Genomic DNA, 24,154 nt, shown 5'->3' with positions numbered 1-24,154 from the left:
TATGTTGATCCTTCAGACATGTTAGTGGTCCCACTATGCAACCACAAAAATGATGGGTAGCCACCAAAATAGCAATAGTCTTGGCTGAAGCCCTAATAAGATCATATAAGGCAGGGGTGTCAAAGTCCCTCCTCAAGGGCCGCAATCCAGTCGGGTTTTCAGGATTTCCCCAATGAATATGCATGAGAACTATTTGCATGCACTGCTTTCATTGTATACTAATAGATCTCATGCATATTCATTGGGGAAATCCTGAAAACCTGACTGGATTGCGGCCCTCGAGGAGGGACTTTGACACTCCTGATATAAGTTGTCTGTCAAAAAGGTCAGTACCATCTCAATCTAGTCTACTTAAAAAATCTTGCTGATGCCTCCTGAAGAGCCACTTCTGATCTTATAAATTCCTTTTATTATTTATCAATTTTTAAAAATTTTTGCTTAATGTCTAAGTGGATTACAATAAAACATCAATACATCCATAAAACATCAATACATCACAAACAGTACAGAACTGTTACAGAACTATCAGCTGCCACACTTTCTTTAAACAGGAAAATCAGATATACAATATATAAAATCCACTTCAAGGAACATCCACTCTAGTAAAATGCTGTAAAAAACAAACAAAAAAACAAACAAACAAACACACAAATGAGCTTTCATCAACATTTTAAAAGATTTCACATTATTATATAATTTCAAGGAGCCCGGTAGAGCATTCCATAACTGTAGGCTAGCCACTGAAATAGCTGAAAACCATGTTTTCATATAATGTAGCTCTTTCACTGATTCAATAGATAGTCTTCATTAATGACTGCAATCGCAAAGATCGCGTTGGCAGATATTTCTACAAAGTTTGAGTCAAATACTAAGGTGCTACATCATAAACCACTTGATGAATAATTATCAGAATTTTATATTCAATTCAATAAATTACTGGTAACCAATGTGGTAGTTTGAACACCGGAGAGATACGTTGAAAAGGAAAAATTATGTCCTACCTGTTAATTTTCTTTCTTTTAGACGCAGCAGATGAATCCAGAGACTAGTGGGATAACACACATCTACCAGCAGGTGGAGATAGAGAACTGATTCGCAGGTGTATATCTTGCCAGCCAGTATAGCTTAATGTCCAAGCTTCCGGACAATGCAGTTGCAACCTAGCTAACTTCTTTCCCATATGAAAAATAAATCCTGACCCCAACCATGAGACAGCACCTGCGAGAAAAAAAATTCATGAACAACACCTATCGGGTGGGGCTCTAGATTCATCTGCTCCGTCTAAAGTAAAATTAACAGGTAGGACATAATTTTTCTTCCTTACTGCCAGCAGCAGATGAATCCAGAGACTAGTGGGATGTAGCAAAGCAACCTCAACTTGGGTGGGGCGAACATGCTGCCTCTGCGAGCACCGAAGCACCTAAGGACGCCTCTGCGCACTCCGCCACATTCAAGCGGTAATGCCTAGAAAACGTTTTGGAAGACGATCAAGTGGCCACCCTACAAATCTCCTCCAGGGAAAACCCCAAGACATAGCCTTCGCTCTCGTCGAATGAACATGTAAAGCCTCCGGCACCCGCTTACCTGCTAACAAATTAATTTAATTTATTTATTTACCCGTTCTCCCAGGAGAGCTCAGAACGGTTTACATGAGTTTATTCAGGTACTCAAGCATTTTTCCCTGTCTGTCCTGGCGGGCTCACAATCTATCTAATGTACCTGGGGCAATGGGGGGGGATTAAACAACTTGCCCAGGGTCACAAGAAGTAGCGTGGGTTTGAACCCACAACTTCAGGGTGCTGAGGCTGTAGCTTTAACCACTGCACCCACTGAGCCACTGAGGCCTTAGAAGCCGCCAAACCCTTTCTAGGACCCAAAAAGAGCACAGAGGTGATCCGAATGCCAAAATTCATTAGTAACCTGAAGACAGTGCAAGAGCATTCTCCTTACATCGAGCAAATGCAAGGCTGGAAACCTTGACCTCCCCCCCCCCAATCCTCTTCCCTGAAGGACGGTAGAAAGAGGACCTGATTGACATGAAATGGAGACACTACTTTTGGAAGAAAAGAAGGAACAGTTCAAATTGAAACTCCGGCCTCCAAAAAACGTAAGAACTGATCCCTGCAGGATAAAGCCTGCAACTCAGAAACCTACCTGGCCAAAGCCAGGGCCTTTAAGGTAACATCCTTGAGTGCTGCGGTACCCAAAGGCTCAAAAGGTGTCCCTAACCCTAACCCTTGTAAACCTTTAAAGACCATCTTCAGGACGCCTCTTCAATCCGGACCATCTTCAATCCGGACAGGACCTCCGCAAAGGAGGCCTATTGTGGTTGACCCCCCTTAAGGAACCGTACCACATCAGGGTAAGACTCTATGGACAAACCTGACACCTTCCCTCTGTAACAGGCAACAGCCACTACATGTACCCAAATGGAATTGTAGGCTAACCATTTAGCAACCCCTTCTTGCAGGAAGGAAATAATCTGAGACAGGGAAGCCTGAAAAGGAGGAAACTCTAATTGAATGCACCAAGCTTCAAAAACTCACCTAGCATAAATTGTAGAGGTAGACCTCTTCTTTGCCTGCAGTAGAGTAGAGATAACCTGCTCGAAATACCCCCTACGCTGCAACCTTGACTGTTCAATAGCCAGGCCGTCAGACCACAGCGGAAGAGAGCATCCCCCTGAACCTACTCTTGTGGGACTCAGATGGGTGTCCCCTGCCACCAAAGCAGAGTGATCGGTGACCACCTCCCCCGAGGAGTCTAACCTGAGGGCTGCGGACAACCCTGAAATATCCACCCCGCTGTGCCGGAGCTGCGAGCTGGATGAAGCTATACTCGCCCCTTCACTGTCCGAAGAGGAAACCCTCTCCACAGGCACTATGGGGCCTTTGAAGGACCGAGGGCCTACCCTACTTCCTGAGCCTGCTCCCCATGCCTGTTGGGGAGCTGGGAAACTTACCGCAAGGGAATGAAAGGTCATACCACCTTGAGCCCCCTCACCTGAGAAACCAAATGACCCACTGGTGGGCCCTCAAAACCCCAGAATACAGACCCGGGCCCTTCCGACTGCAAGGAACCAGAACCCCTGGTCCTAAGGCTCACCGGCCCCGAAATGAACATCTCACAATCTCCTATCTGGCCCCTGCCCACAGGGACGCCCAGAATGAATCTGCGCCTGGAAAAAAGCATTCTCAACCATAACCTTCGCTCTCTACCCAGGCTCTATGTAATCTTGGCCCATTCCACCAGTAATAAGGCCAGCCACCCCCCCCCCCCCATTCACTCGGCGGAAGGAGCCAAAACGCCGGCATTGTGGAGGGCATGAGGACTGAGGAGGATATACCCTCAAGGCCAAGGGTTTGGCAGGGTGAGAAGGTCGCCGCTGCGTAACCCTGGACCTGGCACTATAAGCTGCCGAATAGGAGGCCCTATATGCTGATTTCCCCGGGCTACACCTCCTGGTATCCCAAAAATGCGGCCTAGATGAGGGAGACCTAGGTGCAACCTCTGAGACTTAAGAGTCTCCAAAATCCTTCACCAATTTTTCCAGATCCTCTCCAAACAGTAACCTGCCCCTAAAGGGAAGACGTACCAGGCATAATTTGGAGGTGACATCCGCTGCCCAATGTCGCAGCCATAGGTGTCGCCTAGAAACTACTGCCAGAGCCATCTGCTTAGCTGAAGCTCTAATCATACCATATAAGGCATCAACCAGCTACGCCAGCCCTGACTCTACATCTGGAAAGTCTGGGGGTGGAGCCCCACCGGCCTTAACCACCCCATCAGTACATAGCTGGATCCACTGAAGACAGGCCTGTGCTGCATAAGAACTGCACATTGCTGCCTGCAGTCAGGGCTTCCACATCAAAAGAAGACCTTAAAGAAGACTCAATCTTCCTATCCTGAGGGTCCCTCAGAGTAATACCTCCCTCGATTGGCAGAGTAGTTTTCCTAGTGACTGCTGCCACTAAGGCGTCCACTTTAGGAAGTTTAAACTTATCCTGCTCCTCGAGAGCCACAGGATACAATGAATACATAGCCCTTGCCACCTTGAGGCCTGACTTTGGCATAGTCCATTACTCAGAAATCAACTCCTGCATGGCCTCATGCACAGGAAAAGTCTTAGGCGGCTGCCTAGTGCCCGCCATAAGGGGATTGGGCCCCGCCCCCCTTCTGTGTCTGGCAGGGGAATGTGCAGACAGTCCAAAGCTTTAGAAATAAAGGCCGCCAGTTCCTCCCTATGCAAGAGGCACAACGCCGAGAGATCATCCCTATCAGCCTCTTCTACATCCATGTCCTCCTTCCCCCCCCCCCCACCCCCACCCAGGACCGAACAAAGGTAAAGGGATCTCCGGGTAGGCAAAGTCTTCAGCCTCGGGCACCCTACGCCTCTTGGCCCCTTTAAGATCAAACTGTGGCTGAAATGCCACCCCCTGGGCTAGGCCTGTCGCAGAACCCCCTCTCTCTGTCCGAGCTTGCCTTCTGCTGCAAAAACACCTTGTGAAACAGAAGCACAAACTCCAGCAAGAGGCTAACTAAGGCCACAAGCCCTTCCAGTGCCGCCGCCAGCATTTCTCCTGCTGCCGCAGCTGAGCTGCACAGCCGCACCTCCAAAGCCGCAGCTAAAGCCGGTCCTGCCTTCTTCTCCCCAAGCGCGTCTTTGGCGTGGAGAGGAGGCGCACCTTCCAGTGCCAAAACAGATGCTGCACCCACGTCTTCCATGCAGCCGGCCGAACACAGCCCCGAAATAGAGCGGTACTTCTTGCATCACGAAAAACATTTTACAGCCTCCACTGCCATGTCTCTGCCCGGCAAAGAAAATACAGGGGTACTCACGTTCTCCTATCCTGAAAGGCCCACTCCAGCACAAAGCCCCACTGTGCCAGCAAACCTAGTCCAAGCCAAATGGCAGGGGGTTTTTTTCTTTATGGGAAAGAAGCCCTCCGGACCAGGAAACTTTTTTCACGGGTGGTGGGGCAGGGACCTGGAAGGGACCTGGTGTTGCCCCCAAAGTTGGAACTGAAACCTGTCAACAACCCTAAACTCAACGGGAGCCAAAGCAGCAGGAGCAACAGTCTTCCACACAGGAGTCTCAGAGATCCAGGAACTATCGGAACAGCAACCATCCAACCTGGAGATAGAGCATACTGGCTGGCAAGAGGGGCTCTATCCAAGATATACACTTCCATTATTTTTCCAACAGCCAGTAAGCCTCACTTTGGTTGTTGGAAAAATAATGGAAGTGTTGCTGAAAAAAAGGATAGTTAACTTCCTAGAATCTAATGGGTTACAGGATTCGAGGCAACATGGTTTACTAAAGGTAAATCTTGTCAAATGAAAATGATTGAATTTTTTGATTGGGTGACCAGAGAGCTGGATCGAGGACATATGCTAGATGTAATTTACTTAGATTTCAGCAAAGCCTTTGACACGGTTCCTCATAGGAGGCTCTTGAACAAATCTGAAGGGCTGAAGTTAGGAACCAAAGTGGAGAACTGGTTTAGAAACTGGTTGACGGACAGACGGCATAGCCAGTAGAAGAAAGAAGATGTTGATGCCCCTGTACAGGTCATTGGTGAGGCCCTACTTGGAGTATTGTGTTCAGTTTTGGAGACCGTATCTGGTGATGGGCATAAAAAGGCTTGAAGCGGTCCAGAGGGCAACAAAAATGATAGGAGGTTTACGACAAAAGACATACGAGGAGAGACTGGAAGCCCGGAATATGTACACCTTAGAGGAAAAGAGGGACAGGGGAGATATGATTCAGACGTTCAAATACTTGAAAGGTATTAATGTAGAACATAATCTTTTCCAGAGAAAGGAAAATGGAAAACCAGAGGACATAATTTGAGGTTGAGAGGTGGTAGACTCAAGAGAAATGTAAGGAAATTCTTCTTTACGGAGAGGGTGGTGGATGCCTTGAATGCGCTCCCGAGAGAGATGGTGGAGATGAAAACAGTGACGGAGGTCAAAAAAGCGTGGGATGAGCACGAAGGATCTAGAATCAGAAAATAATAGTACATATTGAAGAACTAAGGCCAGTACTGGGAAGACTTGCACAGTCTGTATCTGTATATGGCCGTTTAGATGGAGGATGGGATGGGGAGGGCTTCAATGGCTGTGAGGGTGTAGATGGACTGGAGTGAGCTTTGACGGAGACTTCAGTAGCTGGAACCTAAGAACAGTATCGGGCAGAGCTTTGGCTAAGAAGAAAAAAAACCCCAAACAACAACAAATTTTTAGATTGAATCAGGTTGGGTAGACTAGATGGACCATTTGGGTCTTTATCTGCCGTCATCTACTATGTTACATTTATGAATTGTGACAAACCTACAGCAATCCCAAGGATTATCACAGGGAAATATAGGAAATCATACAAACCCCGGTGCAGAAGGGCAGACCAGGTCAGAGCCCATGGCAATAATTTAGCTGACTATCCTATGAGCAGTGAAGAGACTGAGACAGAACAGGAAAGGTTTACCTTTCCTAAGGCAGTGCCAAAGCAAAGTAAGACATTTCTGCCCTTCTATTTCCCAGTTCCAGTAAGGCAGAAAACAGAAAAACAGTTTTCCCTCAGAGAAATGTCTCAGCCTGAGGAAGGAAAGCCCTTTCCCCCACTGAAGCCAAGGGTATGTGGTTTTTTTTCATCAGCTTAAAGCGAGGCTCAAACAAGAGCAGGGAACAGGACAGGAGGAGAGACATGAAGCTAGGAACGGAACTGGGCTTATCCCAGACCAGGCAGGGTAGCTTCCCAGCCCTGATTGGGAAATGAGAGAGGAGAAGGCTGAAGAAAACCTGTCTTCAGAGCCGGGTGAGGCAATGATAGTGGAAGACCACAGTGCTGCAGGTGAGATTTGGCCACAGCAAATGGAAGTGGCTTGAAACAAACGTGTCTATTGGATGTTTTCCTTGGCTGTTTTTTTTCCTCTGGTAAGCAGACTGTGTGGGCTACCAGAGAGGGTAATTTCGGACTGTAAAAGTTTTCTACATTTTTTCTCTATGCTTTAAGCACAGGGACAGTATCCTTCACAGTGATTAAATTGAGCCAAACGCTGAGCAGGAAATTCAGCCTGTTGGTTACTCTGACTCACTGTTCACAGAACACCGTATGAGGATACCAGCTGTTAGCTGTTACTATAGTAACCTGTTAATTGCATTTAGCCGGCATGCTTCACAGAAACATACTGAAAATCTCTGGGTTTAAAACTGCTATGTTTTCTCTGTTAAACACTAGCTCAGTCTGGATTGAATTCATCTGTTAAAACCAGGGTTTGCTGTCTACTGCCTAAATGATATAAAGCTGTCTGTGTGCCTTGCTAAGGAACCTGCTTCTTAGAAGGGTAAACACACCTGTTCCTAAAGCATCTAGACCAGTGGTTCCCAACCCTGTCCTGAAGGAACACCAGGCCAATTGGGTTTTCAGGCTAGCCCTAATGAATATGCATGAAGCAAATTTGCATGCCTATCACTTCCATCATATGCAAATCTCTCTCATGCATATTCATTAGGGCTAGCCTGAAAACCCGATTGGCCTGGTGTTCCTCCAGGACAGGGTTGGGAATCACTGATCCACTCATCTCTCTCTCCTCAATAGCGATTAACTTGTCCTATTGATCACTTTCTCCTCAACAATGGATTTCCTGTCCTATTAATTCTCTTTCTTCCACCCCTCTTAAAGTCAATCAATTTGTACCTTTGCTTAATCTTTTGTAAACCGCATAGAACTTCACGGTACTGCAGTATATAAACTGTTGTTATTATTATTATTATTATTAAATGATTCTGTCTCTTTCTCATGGCTGCCTGTGCCAGCAGATCAGTATTGCTGGCTTATTAATCACTGCCATAGTCTCCTATCCTGGAGCTTAAGAACAGAGAGCTGCCTATTCTAACTGTTGTAAAATAATGAAGCATTTAAGCAAAATAATTGTATTCTTTTTCCTGCATAAAGTATGCCTAGCCTTAAGACTCTGGTGAAGAGGATTGTGTATAATCTTCTTGCTAAAGTCCAGAGCTGGCAACAAAGATAAGTTTGTTTTGTGGAACCTTTTCTTTTGGTTATATTTTCATGCTTACATTGAAACCTGTGATGGACTATGATTTTGAGGCCAGTGGCCAAATAAAGTTTATATTTTTCATTTAGGCCATTGTGACTGAATAGTATTCTTGGAAAGACCATTGAAAGCCATTCTAGGCTGTTGCCTAGGGGTAAAAATCCAGAAAGGCTCCCCTAGTTCCAGGGGGACCACGCCAGATTGGAGCAACGTGTTAAGCTCTTTGAGGGCACAGGGGTGACAGAATCAGTTCTCTATCTCCACCTACTGCTAGATGTGTGCTATTCCACTAGTCTCTGGATTCATCTGCTGCTGGTACTAAAGAACGTCTTTCTTGGTTTGTTGGGTTGTTGTTTTTAAGCTACTGCTCCAATTAAACCTAACCGGAAAACCTAAAATTTGATTGGTTAATATAGCACCACCTGTTATTTTGTAGTGTTAATGGATGCACTAGGGGTCTTGGGTGAACTAAAAAATACATATATTCAAACAGAGTCATGTATTATAAGGCATACTGAATTTTAGATAATTTTCAGTAAAATAGTTGTTGTGGCTATTATCTACTTAGTTCATGCCTTATCATTGATAACTAAAGGCATTTTACATTCGGGTAAAGTAGGCATTGCCCTAAGTGTAGAGAGCTTATAATCTATTAGCCTCATTTACTAACTTGTGCTAGCATTTTATCTTCTCTACAGTACGCCGCTCTACCTCTACCACCTGAGCTATCGAAGGAGCTTTGTGTTAGCATTTTAAATGCACATTAAGGCACATTTACACACATTATTTAATATATACCTCATTATACTCAGTTGGGTCCATTTACAAAGTGTATTAACTTATTAAAAGATATATAGACCACCACACAAGTCAAACTGACCAAAGCAGTGGACAATGCATAAAACTCAGCTATAAATTAATTCACCCTGACAATAAAACAAACAAATATTAAAAAAATTAACAACCGTAACCACAAAAGAAAAAAAACAAAACAGGAACAATCATACTCATAAGACATCATCCATCAAGAGAAACTTTCAGTTTATTTCTTGTCTTAGCTCCTCTGGGGTACTAATCCATAATTTAGGGTCTATCATTGAAAAGGTCAGTAAATGACCTGTGCAACTGGAGAATGAAATAACTTGCCCACGGTGACAGGAAGAATCAGCAGGATTTGAATCTTGGCTTCCTTGATTCAGAGGCTGGTGCTCTAACCCAGTAATTTCCAAACCTGTCCTAGGGGAACCCAAGCCAGTCAGCTTTTCAGAATATCCACAATGAATATGAACAAGCCTGCCTCTTTAGTATACAAATCGATCTCATGAATATTCATTGTAGATATCCTAAAAAGCTGACTGGCTGGGGCTACTCTAGGACAGGTCTGGGAATCACTGCTCTAACCATCATTTAACAATCAAGGCATAGCCAGATATATCACAAACTTCTCAATAAGTACACATCAGCACATCATAGTCAATGCTAATAATCATTTTCAACTACAAGTGCACTGGTGTGTCTACTAAATCTGTTAACTACAGTGTACATATGTGCCAACAAGCAATGTGAACTGAATTGAGACAATTACTTAACTCCATATAAACCACCAAATGGCTTTCAATAATTTAGTAAAAGCGTATATATTGCCATGACAACATAATAAACTATGCTGCTTCCCTTAACCTTTTTATGCTATCATTTCTTAAAACATAAAATACACATCATGGTCTAGCCATCTTTACTTTACCTTCGAACTCCATGCAAATTCATTCTGAATTAATCCCATCTGTTCATCTCCTTCATTTTTTCCTGCAGGTTTTTCACCACATGTATCCTTACACTGAGTAAAGGGGTCGTCATCTTTCTGCTTTATCCTGCCTCCTCTAGCTCTATAATCTGCTAGCATTCGGGCCAAACTCTGGCTGTCACCCAAGTGGTCAGCAATTTTGATGCTAAGCAGCTCATGGGAAGGCAAAACTTGAATGGATCTGCCCCGGACACTTCCATTCATCCCATGTAGGCCTGATAGTTCCCGTAAAACTTGTTTCTTCCTTCTGCTCTCCAGTTCCTTGAATTCTTTGTTGAGGAGAGGAGACAAATAGACTTGCTCTGGAAAGTATTCCCTAGCGGGACACCTCATGCCTTTTTCTTTCAATATAAATGGCTCCTTAAAATTGATAAATGGAGAGATGCATAATATAACATCCTTTAGTTCCTGCTTAAAACACACAGAATACATCTTCAACCGGTCTTCGGAGGTTACTTCCTCGGTGATATACAAGCCAGTGTCATCTTGGAGAGGATCTCGGAAGAGCCTTACTTGACTTTTGGGTTCCTGTGCTTCAGCTTGTTGCTGTACCACTTCAGTCTGCTCATTATCCAAACTGCCCTGCTCATGGTCCATAAAAAAAAGTAGTTCTGGTACATTTGAGGGACAAAATGTTGATGCTGTAGGTGTAGATAACACTGTGATCGGTTCCTGCTGACTCAAACACTCACGATTTGGAAAGAAGCTTTCATCATCATCATCATTAATTTCCTCCTCATTAAACAGTATTTTTTGGACTGAAGAGTTAATATCACTTGGGTACACAGATTCTGAGATCACAGGCAATCTATCAGAGGACAGGTCAGCTTCCCTGGGAATGCCTGTAAATTCATTCCCATTAAACAGATCTTGTTGGCTGCTGTCATCATCTCGCCCATCTATCAGTGAATGGAAAGAGCTGCCTTTGGTCAAGGTTGGGGGCATGGCAAACTCATCCATGAGAAAGGATATTTCCAGCTGTGAGTGGTATGCCACACAAACCATAAAGATAAGGATCTCCTTAACTCGAGCCAACTCATATTCTGAAGCTCCACACAATTTGATTGTGCACCCCAAGTGCTGTAGGCATCCTTCAAAGAACATCAAGGTTTTCAACTCATCTAACAGATTAAAAAAAAAAAAAATAAATTATTATATATCGATGACACAGGGGCATGGTACAGAAAGCTCTCTTTAAAAGTTAAGGGGCTGATTTTCAAAGCACTTAGACACACAAAGTACCATAACGACTAGAGAAAGGCTTGTAATCAGTCTCAGCTTCTGCAATAGCTATACAAAAATTTACCTAACCACTCATGCCTTATTTTGCCTATCCTCACAGTTCCAGTTTCCTGAGGTAGTTTGGAGTTTGATTCTGTAACAAAAGTCAGAAAAATTCTGTAGCGCATTTGCATACATATGATTTTGCATATTAAGCAAAGTTACTTCCCTATAGTAGGTGTTCCCTGAGAACAGCAGGATACACAGCCTTACATCTGGGAGAAGTCATCCAATGGAGCCTGGGTGAATATACTCTCCAGCTTGTTTACCAGAAACTTTTCAGAGAATTGCACCATTTGTACTTTCTCACCTACTGTCACAAAGGATCTAGCCAGTCAAATAAAAAGCTTATACAATACAATTCCTAGGGGGAGGTAAGAGGGTATTTAGGTAAAGTATCCTGCTATCCCTGGAGAACACCTGCTACAAGTATTTGTTTTCTCCAAGGACAAGAAGAATAGTAGCATAACATCTGGAACTCCCTAGCTACAGACTGCCTTCAACAAAAAAAAGTAAAATACCATGCTACAGGCAAAGACTATTACTCATAAACAGTGGTACCAGCAGCAAACAGGAATGGGTAACAACAACTTTGGCTTATTGGGGGAGGTGTTTAAGACTGTTTGGAACAGAAAAATAACTGGGCTGGGGAGGTGTGGAGTTGGACTTTAGACCCCCCCAAGTAGATTCTGAAGAACTGTCTGGCCGAACTAGCTATAATGATGGGAACCCTATTCCAAAGAGCAACGAGATATGAATGCGTGGACTTAAGATTACTTTGCAACCCTGCAAATCTCTTCAATGAGGCTATCTCAAGTGTGTTACTGATACAGTCATAGATTTATCATTATGAGCAGTGACTACCTTGCAAGATAGCTCAGCCTGAGCATAAGCAAAGAAATTGCAGTCCACTAGCCAACTGAAAATAAGGGTGTTTGTCAATGTCAGCCCCCACTGCATTTAGGTCAATAGAAAACAAAATATTGGGTGGTCCGTCTATAAGCTTTAGTCCATGCCAGAAGTCAAATCTCTCCTGCAGTCTAAAGTTTGCGGGGTAATTCACAGAAATTGAATTACAACACTACCTTAAAATAGAATCTGGAATATAAGCACAGGACCACTCTACCGCTTGTAAAATTTTGTGTAAGATAGATCTGTTACTGTTACTAGGGCCTGGAGCTCAATGACCACTATTAAAAATAGGACCTTCCTGGCCAGGTGCTTCAAGTATCTAGTGGCTCAAGAGGAGCTTTCTTCAGCAGGGTTAAAACAACATTGAGATCTCCAGACACTGTGGGAGCTTCAACAGAAAGCAAACCCTACATGAAATGAACAAGTATTGGCTGCTCAGAGATCTCCTACATAAGACCCAACTACACCAAGGTGACCCTAATACTCTCGTAGAGTTTGTCTTGAGAACTGACTCTGTAAGTGTAGAAGGTATTCAAGCAATTTTTGTGCAGAACAAGAAAAAGGGTCTACAACCTTGCCATCAGATGGCAAACCTCTTCCACTAAAACCATAGGGAGTGGGTTTTTAAGCCCAGCCTTTCCGTACTGCGATTGTGGTTGGGGACCCCTTGGGGCTTCGTAAGGGCTCCATCGCAGCATTTTTGGTACTGAAATAGAGGGGACTATGGGGGTTCCCCTTCTGCCCTATGACTCTGAGAGGGGATGGGGCTGATTATTTGTTTGATTCTGTACTGTTGAGCCATGTATTGAGTTTTGCATTTGCTTCTGGTTCTTGATGCTGTAATCCTCCTGTTTATCAGTTTTTGGTTGTAATGGCTGCATTTCTTCTAATAAAAAGGATATACAAAGAAAAAACCCAACTCATATGACAACCAAGGGGAATCTCTTCTGGAATTCAGCAAGACTTGGGAGACCTTGAAAGGCAAATTCAAAGAACCTACAACTACCCTTTCAACATCCAATCTGTGAGGGCTAGGAATTGGAAATCAGGGGTGCAGCAGAAATCCTTGATCCTATGTTAAGAGTTTGGAAAAAAAACAAAACAAAACAAAACAACCCCAACAATTTACAGCCTCTACAGAGGAAACCATGTAGGTCTTGGCCAGTAGGAGGTGATCAGCATCATGATCTCTCATCCTGCTGGAGTTTCAGAAGCATTACTGCTATGATAGTTTACACATACAAAAGACCCTCTCTCCCAATAAAAGAGAAAAGCAACTGAGGCTAGTCTGCCATGTACTCCTAATCTGAAGCAAAATTGAGGGACTCAGTGGTTATAATGAGCAACAAAAAATCCTATCGATAGGGTGCCCCACTTTTTAAAGATCTTATTAGATTCACCTTCATCCAAAGAACACTTATGGGGTTGCTGAATCTGACCTAGCCAGTCTGCCAGATAGTTGTCTTTTCTGTTGCTTTGGGGAACATTTCCTTAGAAATAAGAACTGCCGCTGCTGGGTCAGACCAGTGGTCCATTGTGCCCAGCAGCCCGCTCACACGACGGCCCCTAGGTCAAATACCAGTGCCCTGAGACTAGCCCTACCTGAGTACGTTCCGGTTTAGCAGGAACTTGTCTAACTTTGTCTTGAATCCCTGGAGGGTGTTTTCCCCTATAACAGCCTCAGGAAGAGTATTCCAGCTTTCCACTACTCTCTGGGTGAATAACTTCCTTACATTTATATGGAATCTATCCCCTTTTAACTTTAGAGAGTGTCCTCTCGTTCTCTCTACCTTGGAGAGAGTGAACAACTTGTCTTTATCTATTAAGTCTATTCCCTTCATTAACTTCAATGTTTGGATCATGTCCCCTCTTTTCAAGGGAGAACAGGCCCAGTTTCTCTAATTGCTCACTGTACGGCAACTCCTCCAGCCTCTTAACCATTTTAGTCGCTCTTCTCTGGACTCTTTCGAGTAGCACTATGTCCTTCTTCATGTATGGCGACCAGTGCTGGATGCAGTATTCCAGGTGAGGGTGTACCATGGCCCAGTAAAACAGCATGATAACCTTCTCCGATCTTTTAGTGATCCCCTTTTTTATCATTCCTAGCATTCTGTTCACCCTTTTTGCTGCCGCCTAACATTGCGCAGACGGCTTCATCGACTCGTCGACCAGTACTGCCAAGTCTCTTTCCTGGGAGGTCTCTCCAAGTATTGCACCGGACATCCTGTAGGCGTGTATAAGATTTTTGTTACCAACATGCATCACTTACACTTATCCATGTTAAATCTCATTTACCATGTCGCGGCCCATTTCTCGAGAGTGTTTATGTTACTTTGCAGGTCTTCGCAATCCCCCTACGTCTTCACTACTCTGAATAACTTCGTATGATCTGCAAATTTAATCACCTCACTCGTCGTACCAATTTCCAGGTCGTTTATAAATATGTTGTAGAGCATGGGTCCGTGCACCGAACCCTGCGACACTCCACTCGTGATGTTTTTCCAGTCCGAGTATTGTCCATTCACCCCCACTCTCTGTTTCCTACCCGCCATTCAGTATTTAATCCACTCTCAATTCCATGGCTCGCAATTTTCCAAAATAGTCATTCATGCGGAACATTGTCGAACACCTTCTGAAAATCCAAATATACAATGTCGACCGGGTCACCCTTGTTTACTCTCTCGAAGAACTGCAGCAAGTTCATCAAGCAAGATCTTCCTTTACTGAAACCATGCTGGCTGGTCCTCATCAGATCATGTCCATCAAGGTGATCAATGATGCAGTCTTTTGTCAGCGCCTCTATCATCTTTCCGGGTACCAAGGTCAGACTCATCGGTCTGTAGTTTCCCGGATCTCCCTTTGAACCTTTCTTGAATATCGGTGTAACATTCACCACTTTCCAGTCTTCTGGCATCCTTCCCGATTTGATCGACAGATTGGCTATTAGTTGACCCAATTCATCTATAGCCCCTTTCAGTTTCTTGATTACCCTCGGATGGATGCCATCCTGTCCCGGGGATTTATCATTTTTAAGCCTATCAATCTGCCTGCATACCTCTTCTAGACTGACCGTCAACCCAGTCAGTTTTCCATCTTCGTTTCCCGCGTATAGCCTGTTGGCTTCCGGTATGTTGTGTACATCTTCTTCGGTAAATACAGACACAAAAAATGTGTTCAGTTTGTCGGCGATGGCTTTGTCTTCCTTTAGCGCTCCCTTTATTCCATGGTCATTCAACGACCCCACCGCTTCCTTCGCGGGTCGTTTCCCCTTGATATATCGAAAGAATGGCTTGAAGTTTTTTGCCTCCTTGGCTATTTTTTCCTCGTAGTCTTTTTGGTCCCTCTTACCGCCTTATGGCACCTACTTTGATGTTGTTTGTGCTTTTTCCAGTTTTCGTCCGTTTCTGACCATTTCCATTCCTTAAATGAAGTCTTCTTGTCTCTCATTGCTTCCTTCACCACTACAGTGAGCCACGCCGGTTCCTTGTTCTTTTCCCTCTTGGATGCCTTGTTGATATGCTGTATATATAGATTTTGCAACTCAGTGGCTGTGTACTTAAAAAGGCTTGTTCTATGGTTTTTACAGTGCTTATCCTCTTCTTAATCTTTTTCCCCACCACGAGTCTCATCCCTTTGTAATTCCCTTTTCAGAAGTTCAGTGCCGTGGCCATCGTTATGGATCGATATTTTGCCTCCGTGTCCAGGTTGAAACGGATCATATTGTGATCACTGCTTCCCAGCATCCCTTCTACTTCTACAGCTTGAGCCGGTCCTCGTAGTCCATTTAGAATTAAGTCCAGAATCACATTTCCTCTCGTATTTTCCTTGACAAGTTGTTCCAAGAAGCAATCATCTACAGCATCCAGGAACATGGTCTCCCTACTGCAGCCAGAGGTGCCTAGGTTCCAGTCTATCCCCGGATAATTGAAGTCACCCACAATAACTGCATTGCCTCCCTTGCAGTTGCGTTTAATCTCACCCGTCATTTCTCCATCAATTTCTTTGGACTACCCTGGGGGTCGGTAGTAGATGCCAATCTTTGTTTCTGTTCCATTCATTCCAGGAATTTTGACCCATAGAGACTCTAACTGATTTTTCATTTCTGGCATGTTCTCTCTGGTAGACTAATTCCCTCTTTGACGTATAGGGCAATGCCCCCACCTTTTTGACCCACTGTCTCTGCGGTACAGCTTGTATCCCGGTAGCAATGTCCCAAACGTTTTCCTCGTTTCACCATGTTTCCATGATGCCGATGATGTCAAGGCTATCTTTTTGTGTCATAGCTTACAATTCCCCCATCTTATTCCTTAAGCACCTTGCGTTCGTGTACATACACTTGAATTTGTGGCCTGTCAACTTTCTTGCATTTTCTTCCCTCTTGCCGATCGGTCAGGATTTAAGTCTTGCCTATGATCCCTTTGAGTCTTCCCCACTATTTTCCCACATGCTATCCCCTAGGAATACCGGTTCCCGAACCATTGACTCTCGGTTGATTATCGGCTTTTCCCTTCTTCCTAGTTTAAAAACTTCTCAATTTATCTCTTGATGTTGTATGCAGATAGGCTCATTACGTCTGCTGAGGTGGAGGTCTTCCTTCCTGAATAGCTTGCTCTTCCCCTAGAACGTCGTCCAGTTGCGCACGAAGTGAAATCCTTCTTCCTCACACCAGCGCCACATCCACACGTTGACTGCTTGCAGTTCCATCTGCCTCTTCTCATCTGCCCTGGGTACCAGCAGGATCTCCAAGAACGCTACCTTCGGTGTTCTGGTCTTCAGCTTCCTTCCTAGCATCCAGAACTGCTGTAGTTCCTGTTGATAACGTTGTTTGTTTCCACATGGATCACCACTGCCGTTTCTTCCTCTTCCACGTTGTCGATGATCCTGTCGATGCAGTTCACTATGTCTTCTATCTTGGCTCCTGGTAGAAAGGTCACCAGCCGATCCTGTCTTCCTCCTGCTATGTGGCTGTCGGCTTCTCTGATGATGGAGTCCCCCACGACGACTGATGTCCTCTCTGTCTTCTCTTGCCTCTCCAGCCGCAGGTCTGTGTCCCTAGTATATGTCCATCTCTCCAGCCGTAGGTCCATGTCCTCCATGTACTTCCATCTTCCCTGAACCTGGTGGTGGCTTGCACCAGACTCATCTTCCTGTGGGTTCCCTTCGCTGTGTCCAGGTGTCGCTGCTGTGTCACACATTTCTTCCTTGTGGTTGTCCTCCAGGTGGTCCTCACTCACTGTGGGTGTGTCTCGGCAGTCCCACTGTTGCTGGTGATTTTCCACGGCCTCTCTGTATGCCTTCTCAATGAACTTCTCTAACTCCCGGACTTCTTCCTCAATGGTTTCCTGTCTTGAAGTTTTCTGCTTCTCTTTCCTCCTCCTCCACTGCTCGAAGTGCCTCTGGTTCCAGTATTCTGCCTTCCAGGAGTCTAACTTGTTTCTTCAGGGACTCCAGTTCCCCGCATCAAGTGCATACATAAGACCGCCTCCCAGAGGGCAGGTAGACATACATATGGCAAACGGTGCAGAAAACTGGGTAGCTCAACATCCTGCTTGTCTGCTGCTTCCATTGCTGTCCGCTTGCTGGTCTGTCTGAAGTGGCTTCTCCCTGCTTGCTTGTTGTTTGTGTGGCTGCTGTGGTCTCCCCCTGTTCTGCTTGCTTGTGTGCTGCTGTGGTCTCCTGTTCTGCTTGCTTGTGTGGCTGTTGTGGTCTCCTCCTGTTCTACTTGCTTGACTGCTGTGGTCTGCCCCTGTTCTGCTTGCTTGTGTGGCTGCTGTGGTCTCCCTCTGTTCTGCCTGCTTGTGTGGCTGCTGTGGTCTGCTTGCTTGTGTGGCTGTTGTGGTCTCCCTCTGTTCTGCTTGCTTATGTGGCTGCTGTGGGTGCCCTCTGCTTTGCAGAGACTCATCCCTTCTTAAGGCCCTTCGCAAAGGCGCTCTCACTAAGGCGAGTGCCTTTGGCCACTCCCCTATTAAGGGGGAGCTCTGGATCCGAGTGCTGATGTCAGAAGGGTGGGCGGAGCTACCTCTCCCTGCTGCCCCTCTCACCTGCCTTCTCCTGCCCTTCCCCTTCTTTTTCCCCACTTCCACAAAAGAAAGATTAGGTTTTTACCTCAATAATCTTCTTTCCTTGGTAATCTTCTTTCCTATAAACAGGAGCAGAGATCCTGAAGTAATGAGTAGTCACCTTGAAACCATAAGAGTTCTTGCAGAAGCTGCCAATCATTTTCCTTCATGACTCCATCTCTCCTCCCAAAGGACTATGCTATAGCCCCCCCTCAGTTTGTCCCAAAGCAATGGAGGTAACTAACAAATAACATTATGACAGGGTGTATGTCCCATCATTGGGACACAGACATAGAGAGAGAAGTCCTTTAGAGAAAAAGCAAATGATTGAACCTGACTTGGAGGCTAGGTCTTGGGAGTCTCTTTTTCATATCAGGGTGAGTCAAGAGTCCTGCCAGTAGGTGGTGGTAGCTAGTTAGAAATGGCTATGTGGGAGGTGGCAGGAGGGTGAGGGGGAATCAGTCCCTCAATATTGACTTATACCACCTTATGGAGACTGGGAAGCTCTGTTTTGCGTCATCTATTATTTTGAGTTGAACTGCTATTGAGAAGGCCTAGCTTTGTGCCACTTTGGGGGTTTTCTGAGGTTTGGAAGATGAACAGCTTCTGAATTAGATCCTGGAAACTGATAATGAAGCCAAGAGACCATATTTTTGTTTAAGGGGAATTTCTCACCCTGATAAGAAAAGGGCCCTGGAACTTTGACTGATTTTTTTGCCTTTATGCTTGAGACTGATCTCTGAGTGTTTTCTTATAGTTCTGGCTTCTAGAGGTGACCCTTGAGGGGATGAATGTGAGCCTTTAGCCTAACCCTTGGTAAGCTTTGTCTCAGTCTCCACCATGGTGGCGTCATGGTGAGCTATTACCCATCAGTGAACTGTACCAGTCTGGAGAGATGCTAAAGAAAATATGTTAAGTCAACAAATTTTCAGAAATCAGCAGCTTTTTCTGGATAACAGATTAGGGTCTGGAACCCTTTTCTCTCCCCTCCATCCAAAAATAATGAAAGGTTCCATAAATATAATTTTCAAATACAGTAGTACTTTTACATTCAAGAATACAATACATACAACAAAAACTGCATGACTAGAAACAGGGTTTCTCTCTTCAAGAAAAATGATATACTAACTGGTCTCCTTTGCAGGCATATTTGTAATCATTTTCCAGCAGTATTTAATGTTGAAACCTTACTTCATATCAATTCTCTCTGTTCCATTGGTTTTGAAAATAAGCAAACAAACAGATATTGTAATTCTGTATTTTGTATTGATTCAGGCACTGATGCACTGTGAGCTTCATTAATGTTTCAGTTTTATATTCTCTTGTATTTTTCAAAATCTTAATAAATTTTCATGGAAGAAATAAAAATAATATACTAACATTTTTATAACATCAATTATATTTTGTGAAATTGATTTTATTAATTGAGGAAAAGTTTTAGTCTATGAAATTTTTTTATCTAGTCATAGTTGTCAAATATGCAGTTTTTTCAGTTTGTATTTATATATGGGATTTCTAATGGGTTTAGTTGTAGTGGGTCATTATATCTTTAATGAATTTCAGAAGCTATTACAATGTATTATTCTTGATTTATTGAAATTTTTATTATATACATTAATTCTAAAAGTCATGTACTGGATTAATAATTATTTTATTGATAGATATGTATTTGTTAGTAATGTTTTTTTAATTTTCAGATTAAAGGATATTGATTTTGGTGGAAAATCGGTAATAGTAATGAATTTGTGGAGAAAAGATAAGTTTGATGGTTATATATTACAGTTTCTAGGGGAAATTTATATTAAGAGTTTAAATATCATTATAGATACTGCAGATATTGATTGATAGTAATTTCATATATATGAAATAGTTTTTTATTGAAATGTGGTATGTTATTTTATTTATGGATAAAGTGGGGTGATTATTGAATATAGAAAATTGGGAGTAGGTGGGTATAATGATTAAGGAATGAGATATATTTAGGGGTAAATAATTGTTTTTATGAATTTATTTAGTTTATTGTTTTGTTCACTTAAATCTTAAATTTATTTTATTTTAGGAAGATATTTATGTTTAGGATAAGAAAATTAATGTTTTATTCAATATATATTAATTAGAAGACTTGGAATTATCTTTTAAATTGAATAAGTAATGATTATATAGTTATATAATATGGTATTGAAGGATGATATTGTAATTATTTTGTAATTTTTTCATGAATTTTTAGGATATGATAAAATAAAAGGAGGAATAAAGTTGCATGGGGGAGGGGGTTTAGGGATTGCTAATCCAATGTGTGTTCTAGGACAGTCATTGTGTGTGTGGGGATGGGGAGGGAGAGGGGAGGGTAGTATATGTTTGGAGGTGCAAAGAGGAAATAAATGTATTGGTTTGGGGAAGGTCGGGGTAGGGGGAAGGGAGGGATTGGGAGGGTTAAAATGGGATTGTGTTTTGGCTTATGGGTTTATTTTAAGGAAAATGGTGTTTACTATGGAATTTTATAATTCTTTTACTTACTTGATTTTGAAGAATTTTTGTGAGTTTTATATTTTATGATATCTTTTAAAAATTTTTCACTTAATGTTAATGGCCTTAATCACCAGATCAAAAGGAAGAAAGTGTTATCCTTTTTGAAAAAAACAGAATGCTGATGTTTATTATATACAAGAGACCCATCTGAACTTTGCTGAATCAAGGAAATTGGAAGGGGGATGGGTGAAGAAATGTTTTTTTTGCTTCTGCAGTTGGTAAAAGAGTTATACTTATTAATAAAAAATGTAATGGCAATTTTCATTTAGTAAGTTCAGATCCTCTGGGTAGATGGTTACAAGTAGATATGAGTATGGGAAATAATACCTTGACTTTGTTTAATGTATATGCTCCTAATTCGAATCAACAGGAATTTTTTAAAACTTTGCAGAGATTGTTACTCCCACTGGCTGCTTCTAAATTAGTGGTGGCTGGAGATTTTAACGCTGTTATGGATCCTTTATTGGATTAAAAATCTTGTAAAAATATAAAATCTTTAGGGTTAGACAATTTGGTTCATTCATGCAATTTAAAAGATATTTGGTGTATTCTTCATTTTGATGAACAGGATTTTTCCTTTTGTTCACAGGTTCATAAATCTTTTTCTAGAATAGATTATATTTTTGTCTCAACTCAAATAGTTCAACAAGTGATTAAAGCTTCCATAGATTCAATCATTTTATCTGATCATACGGGTATATGGATTGAATTTCAAATGGATCAACAGGAGTTTAGTAGACCTGTTTGGAGATTTGATAATACATTGCTTGTGGATACAAAATTTCTTGAAGATTTTAAAACACAAATTAGTGAATTTTTTCACTTTAATTTATCAGTTGATAGTTCCATGGAAAATTTATGGGATGCCTTTAAGACTACCATGAGAGGTTCTATTATTTCATATTCTGCTTATATTAGAAAACAATTTAAAAAGCAATATTCTGAGTTGGAAAAAGAAATAAAAATTTTGGAATCTAAATTGATTAAAAAATGGGAGCATAATACTTTACAGGCTCTTTTAACAGTAAAAGGTAAATATAATGAACTATCTTCAAAATTAATTAGGAAAGATTTGTTCTCCAAACAAACATTGTATTATGGAAATTCTAATAAGGCGGGAAGATTATTGGAACATTATCTCAAAGCAAAGAAAAGAAGAAATAATATTATGGCAATTAAAGATGATAAAGGAATTACACATAATCAGATTGAAAAGATATCAATTCAATTTTTAACTTTCTATAAGGGCCTATATTCTTCTGAGCCTTATATAGATAGGGAAAAAGATGGATTCAAATTTTTAAACTTAATTATTGGATCTAAGGTTCCTGTTCATATAAAAAGAAGTTTAGAAATGCCAATTTCTCTAAAAGAATTAGAAACAGCGTTGAAGTCTCAGAGTTGGATCCGCTCCAGGTGGTGATGGTTTCACAGTAGAATTTTGTAAAGCATTTCAAATTCTTCTTTTACTTCATTTGTTAAATTTATATCAGTCACAACTTACTAATGGTTGTATTACAGGTACTATGGCTGAATCATTAACTATTGTTTTGCCTAAGCCAAATAGAGATCCTACTTTGGTTTCAAACTACAGGCCTATTTCTTTAATAAATGTGGATGGTAAACTTTTGGCTAAGATATTGGCTTTGCGCTTAGCTAAGGCTCTCCCTTATATTATTGATATGCACCAAACAGGATTTGTTGCTAAAAGACATTCATCTAACAATTCTAGATTAGTGTTTCATATGTTAAATTTAACCAAAAATATGAATGATCCGGCTTTTTCTGTATCTTTGGATGCAGAGAAAGCTTTTGATAGAGTTGAATGGAAATTTATGTATCAAGCATTAGATTGGTTTGGTATAGGTCCTGGATTTATACAAATGATTAAAACATTGTATAGCTCCCCTTCTGCAAGATTGAATATTAATAATAATTTATCTGAGAGGTTTAATTTGCAGAGGGAGTTAGAAAAGGCTGTCCTCTATCTCCTTTGCTGTTCAATGTTGTGTTAGATCCCTCATTATTAGCCATTCAACAAGCAAAGGGGATACAGGGTATTCCTCATTCTGATTGGGAATATAAAGTCTCAGCATATGCGGATGATATTCTGCTTTATTTGAGAAATCTGGAAACTACCATTCCTTGTTTGTTGGAATTGATTGATACTTTTGGAAAATTTTCAGGATACAAAATAAATTGGAGTAAGTCTGAAATTCTTCCTTTGAATGTGCATTGTTCTAAAGGAAGCCGCGTGGAGGAGGTGAAAGCAGGCAGCAGCTGAGGCAGGAAAGGACAAAGGAAGCAGTCGGGGCAGAGGAAGCAGAGCCCGGAGGAGGCAGGGACTGTTGGTGGGGAGGAGCGGGTAGCAAGAGTAAGCTTCGCCCACCCGCACCGCGTCACCAGCGTCGTTAGCGCCCGGACTCCCCCTTAGCAGGAAGGAGCCGCGGCGCGAGGGGCACAGAAGCCGCATGGAGGAGGTGAAAGCAGGCAACAGCTGAGGCAGGAAAGGACAGAGGAAGCAGTCGGGGCAGAGGAAGCAGAGCCCGGAGGAGGCAGGGACTGTTGGTGGCGAGGAGCGGGTAGCGAGAGTAAGCTCCGCCCACCCGCACCGCGTCACCAGCATCGTCAGCGCCCGGACTCCCCCTTAGCAGGAAGGAGCCGCGGCGCGAGGGGCACAGAAGCCGCGTGGAGGAGGTGAAAGCAGGCAGCAGCTGAGGCAGGAGAGGACAGAGGAAGCAGTCGGGGCAGAGGAAGCAGAGCCCGGAGGAGGCAGGGACTATTGGTGGCGAGGAGCAGGTAGCGAGAGTAAGCTCCGCCCACCCGCACCGCGTCACCAGCGTCGTCAGCGCCCGGACTCCCCCTTAGCAGGAAGGAGCCGCGGCGCGAGGGGCACAGAAGCCGCGTGGAGGAGGTGAAAGCAGGCAGCAGCTGAGGCAGGAGAGGACAGAGGAAGCAGTCGGGGCAGAGGAAGCAGAGCCCGGAGGAGGCAGGGACTGTTGGTGGCGAGGAGCGGGTAGTGAGAGTAAGCTCCGCCCACCCACACCGCGTCACCAGCGTCGTCAGCGCCCAGACTCCCCCTTAGCAGGAAGGAGCCGCGGCGCTAGGGGCACAGAAGCCACGTGGAGGAGGTGAAAGCAGGCAGCAGCTGAGGCAGGAGAGGACAGAGGAAGCAGTCGGGGCAGAGGAAGCAGAGCTCGGCGGAGGCAGGGACTGTTGGTGGCGAGGAGCGAGTAGTGAGAGTAAGCTCCGCCCACCCGCACCGCGTCACCAGCGTCGTCAGCGCCCGGACTCCCTCTTAGCAGGAAGGAGCCGCGGCGCGAGGGGCACAGAAGCTGCATGGAGGAGGTGAAAGCAGGCAGCAGCTGAGGCAGGAGAGGACAGAGGAAGCAGTCGGGGCAGAGGAAGCAGTGCCCGGAGGAGGCAGGGACTGTTGGTGGCGAGGAGTGGGTAGCGAGAGTAAGCTCCGCCCACCCGCACCGCGTCACCAGCGTCGTCAGAGCCCGGACTCC

At 43.6% G+C, this 24,154-nt stretch overlaps 1 protein-coding gene across 8 annotated transcripts in view; it reads right to left on the bottom strand.

The window, feature by feature from the left end:
• The window catches only part of PIKFYVE (phosphoinositide kinase, FYVE-type zinc finger containing), a 936,520-nt gene that overhangs the window by 392,042 nt on the left and 520,324 nt on the right, over window positions 1-24,154 (bottom strand). For all 8 annotated transcript variants that reach the window (XM_033947121.1, XM_033947126.1, XM_033947127.1 and 5 more), the window contains one exon: window positions 9,802-10,982. In XM_033947121.1, the coding sequence (XP_033803012.1) occupies window positions 9,802-10,982 (1,181 nt within the window). The remainder of the gene's footprint in view (window positions 1-9,801; window positions 10,983-24,154) is intronic.

The sequence above is a fragment of the Geotrypetes seraphini genome, chromosome 5 (assembly GCF_902459505.1).
Source record: "Geotrypetes seraphini chromosome 5, aGeoSer1.1, whole genome shotgun sequence".
Taxonomy (NCBI): domain Eukaryota; kingdom Metazoa; phylum Chordata; class Amphibia; order Gymnophiona; family Dermophiidae; genus Geotrypetes; species Geotrypetes seraphini.
This window is presented reverse-complemented; position numbering and strand designations above follow the sequence as displayed.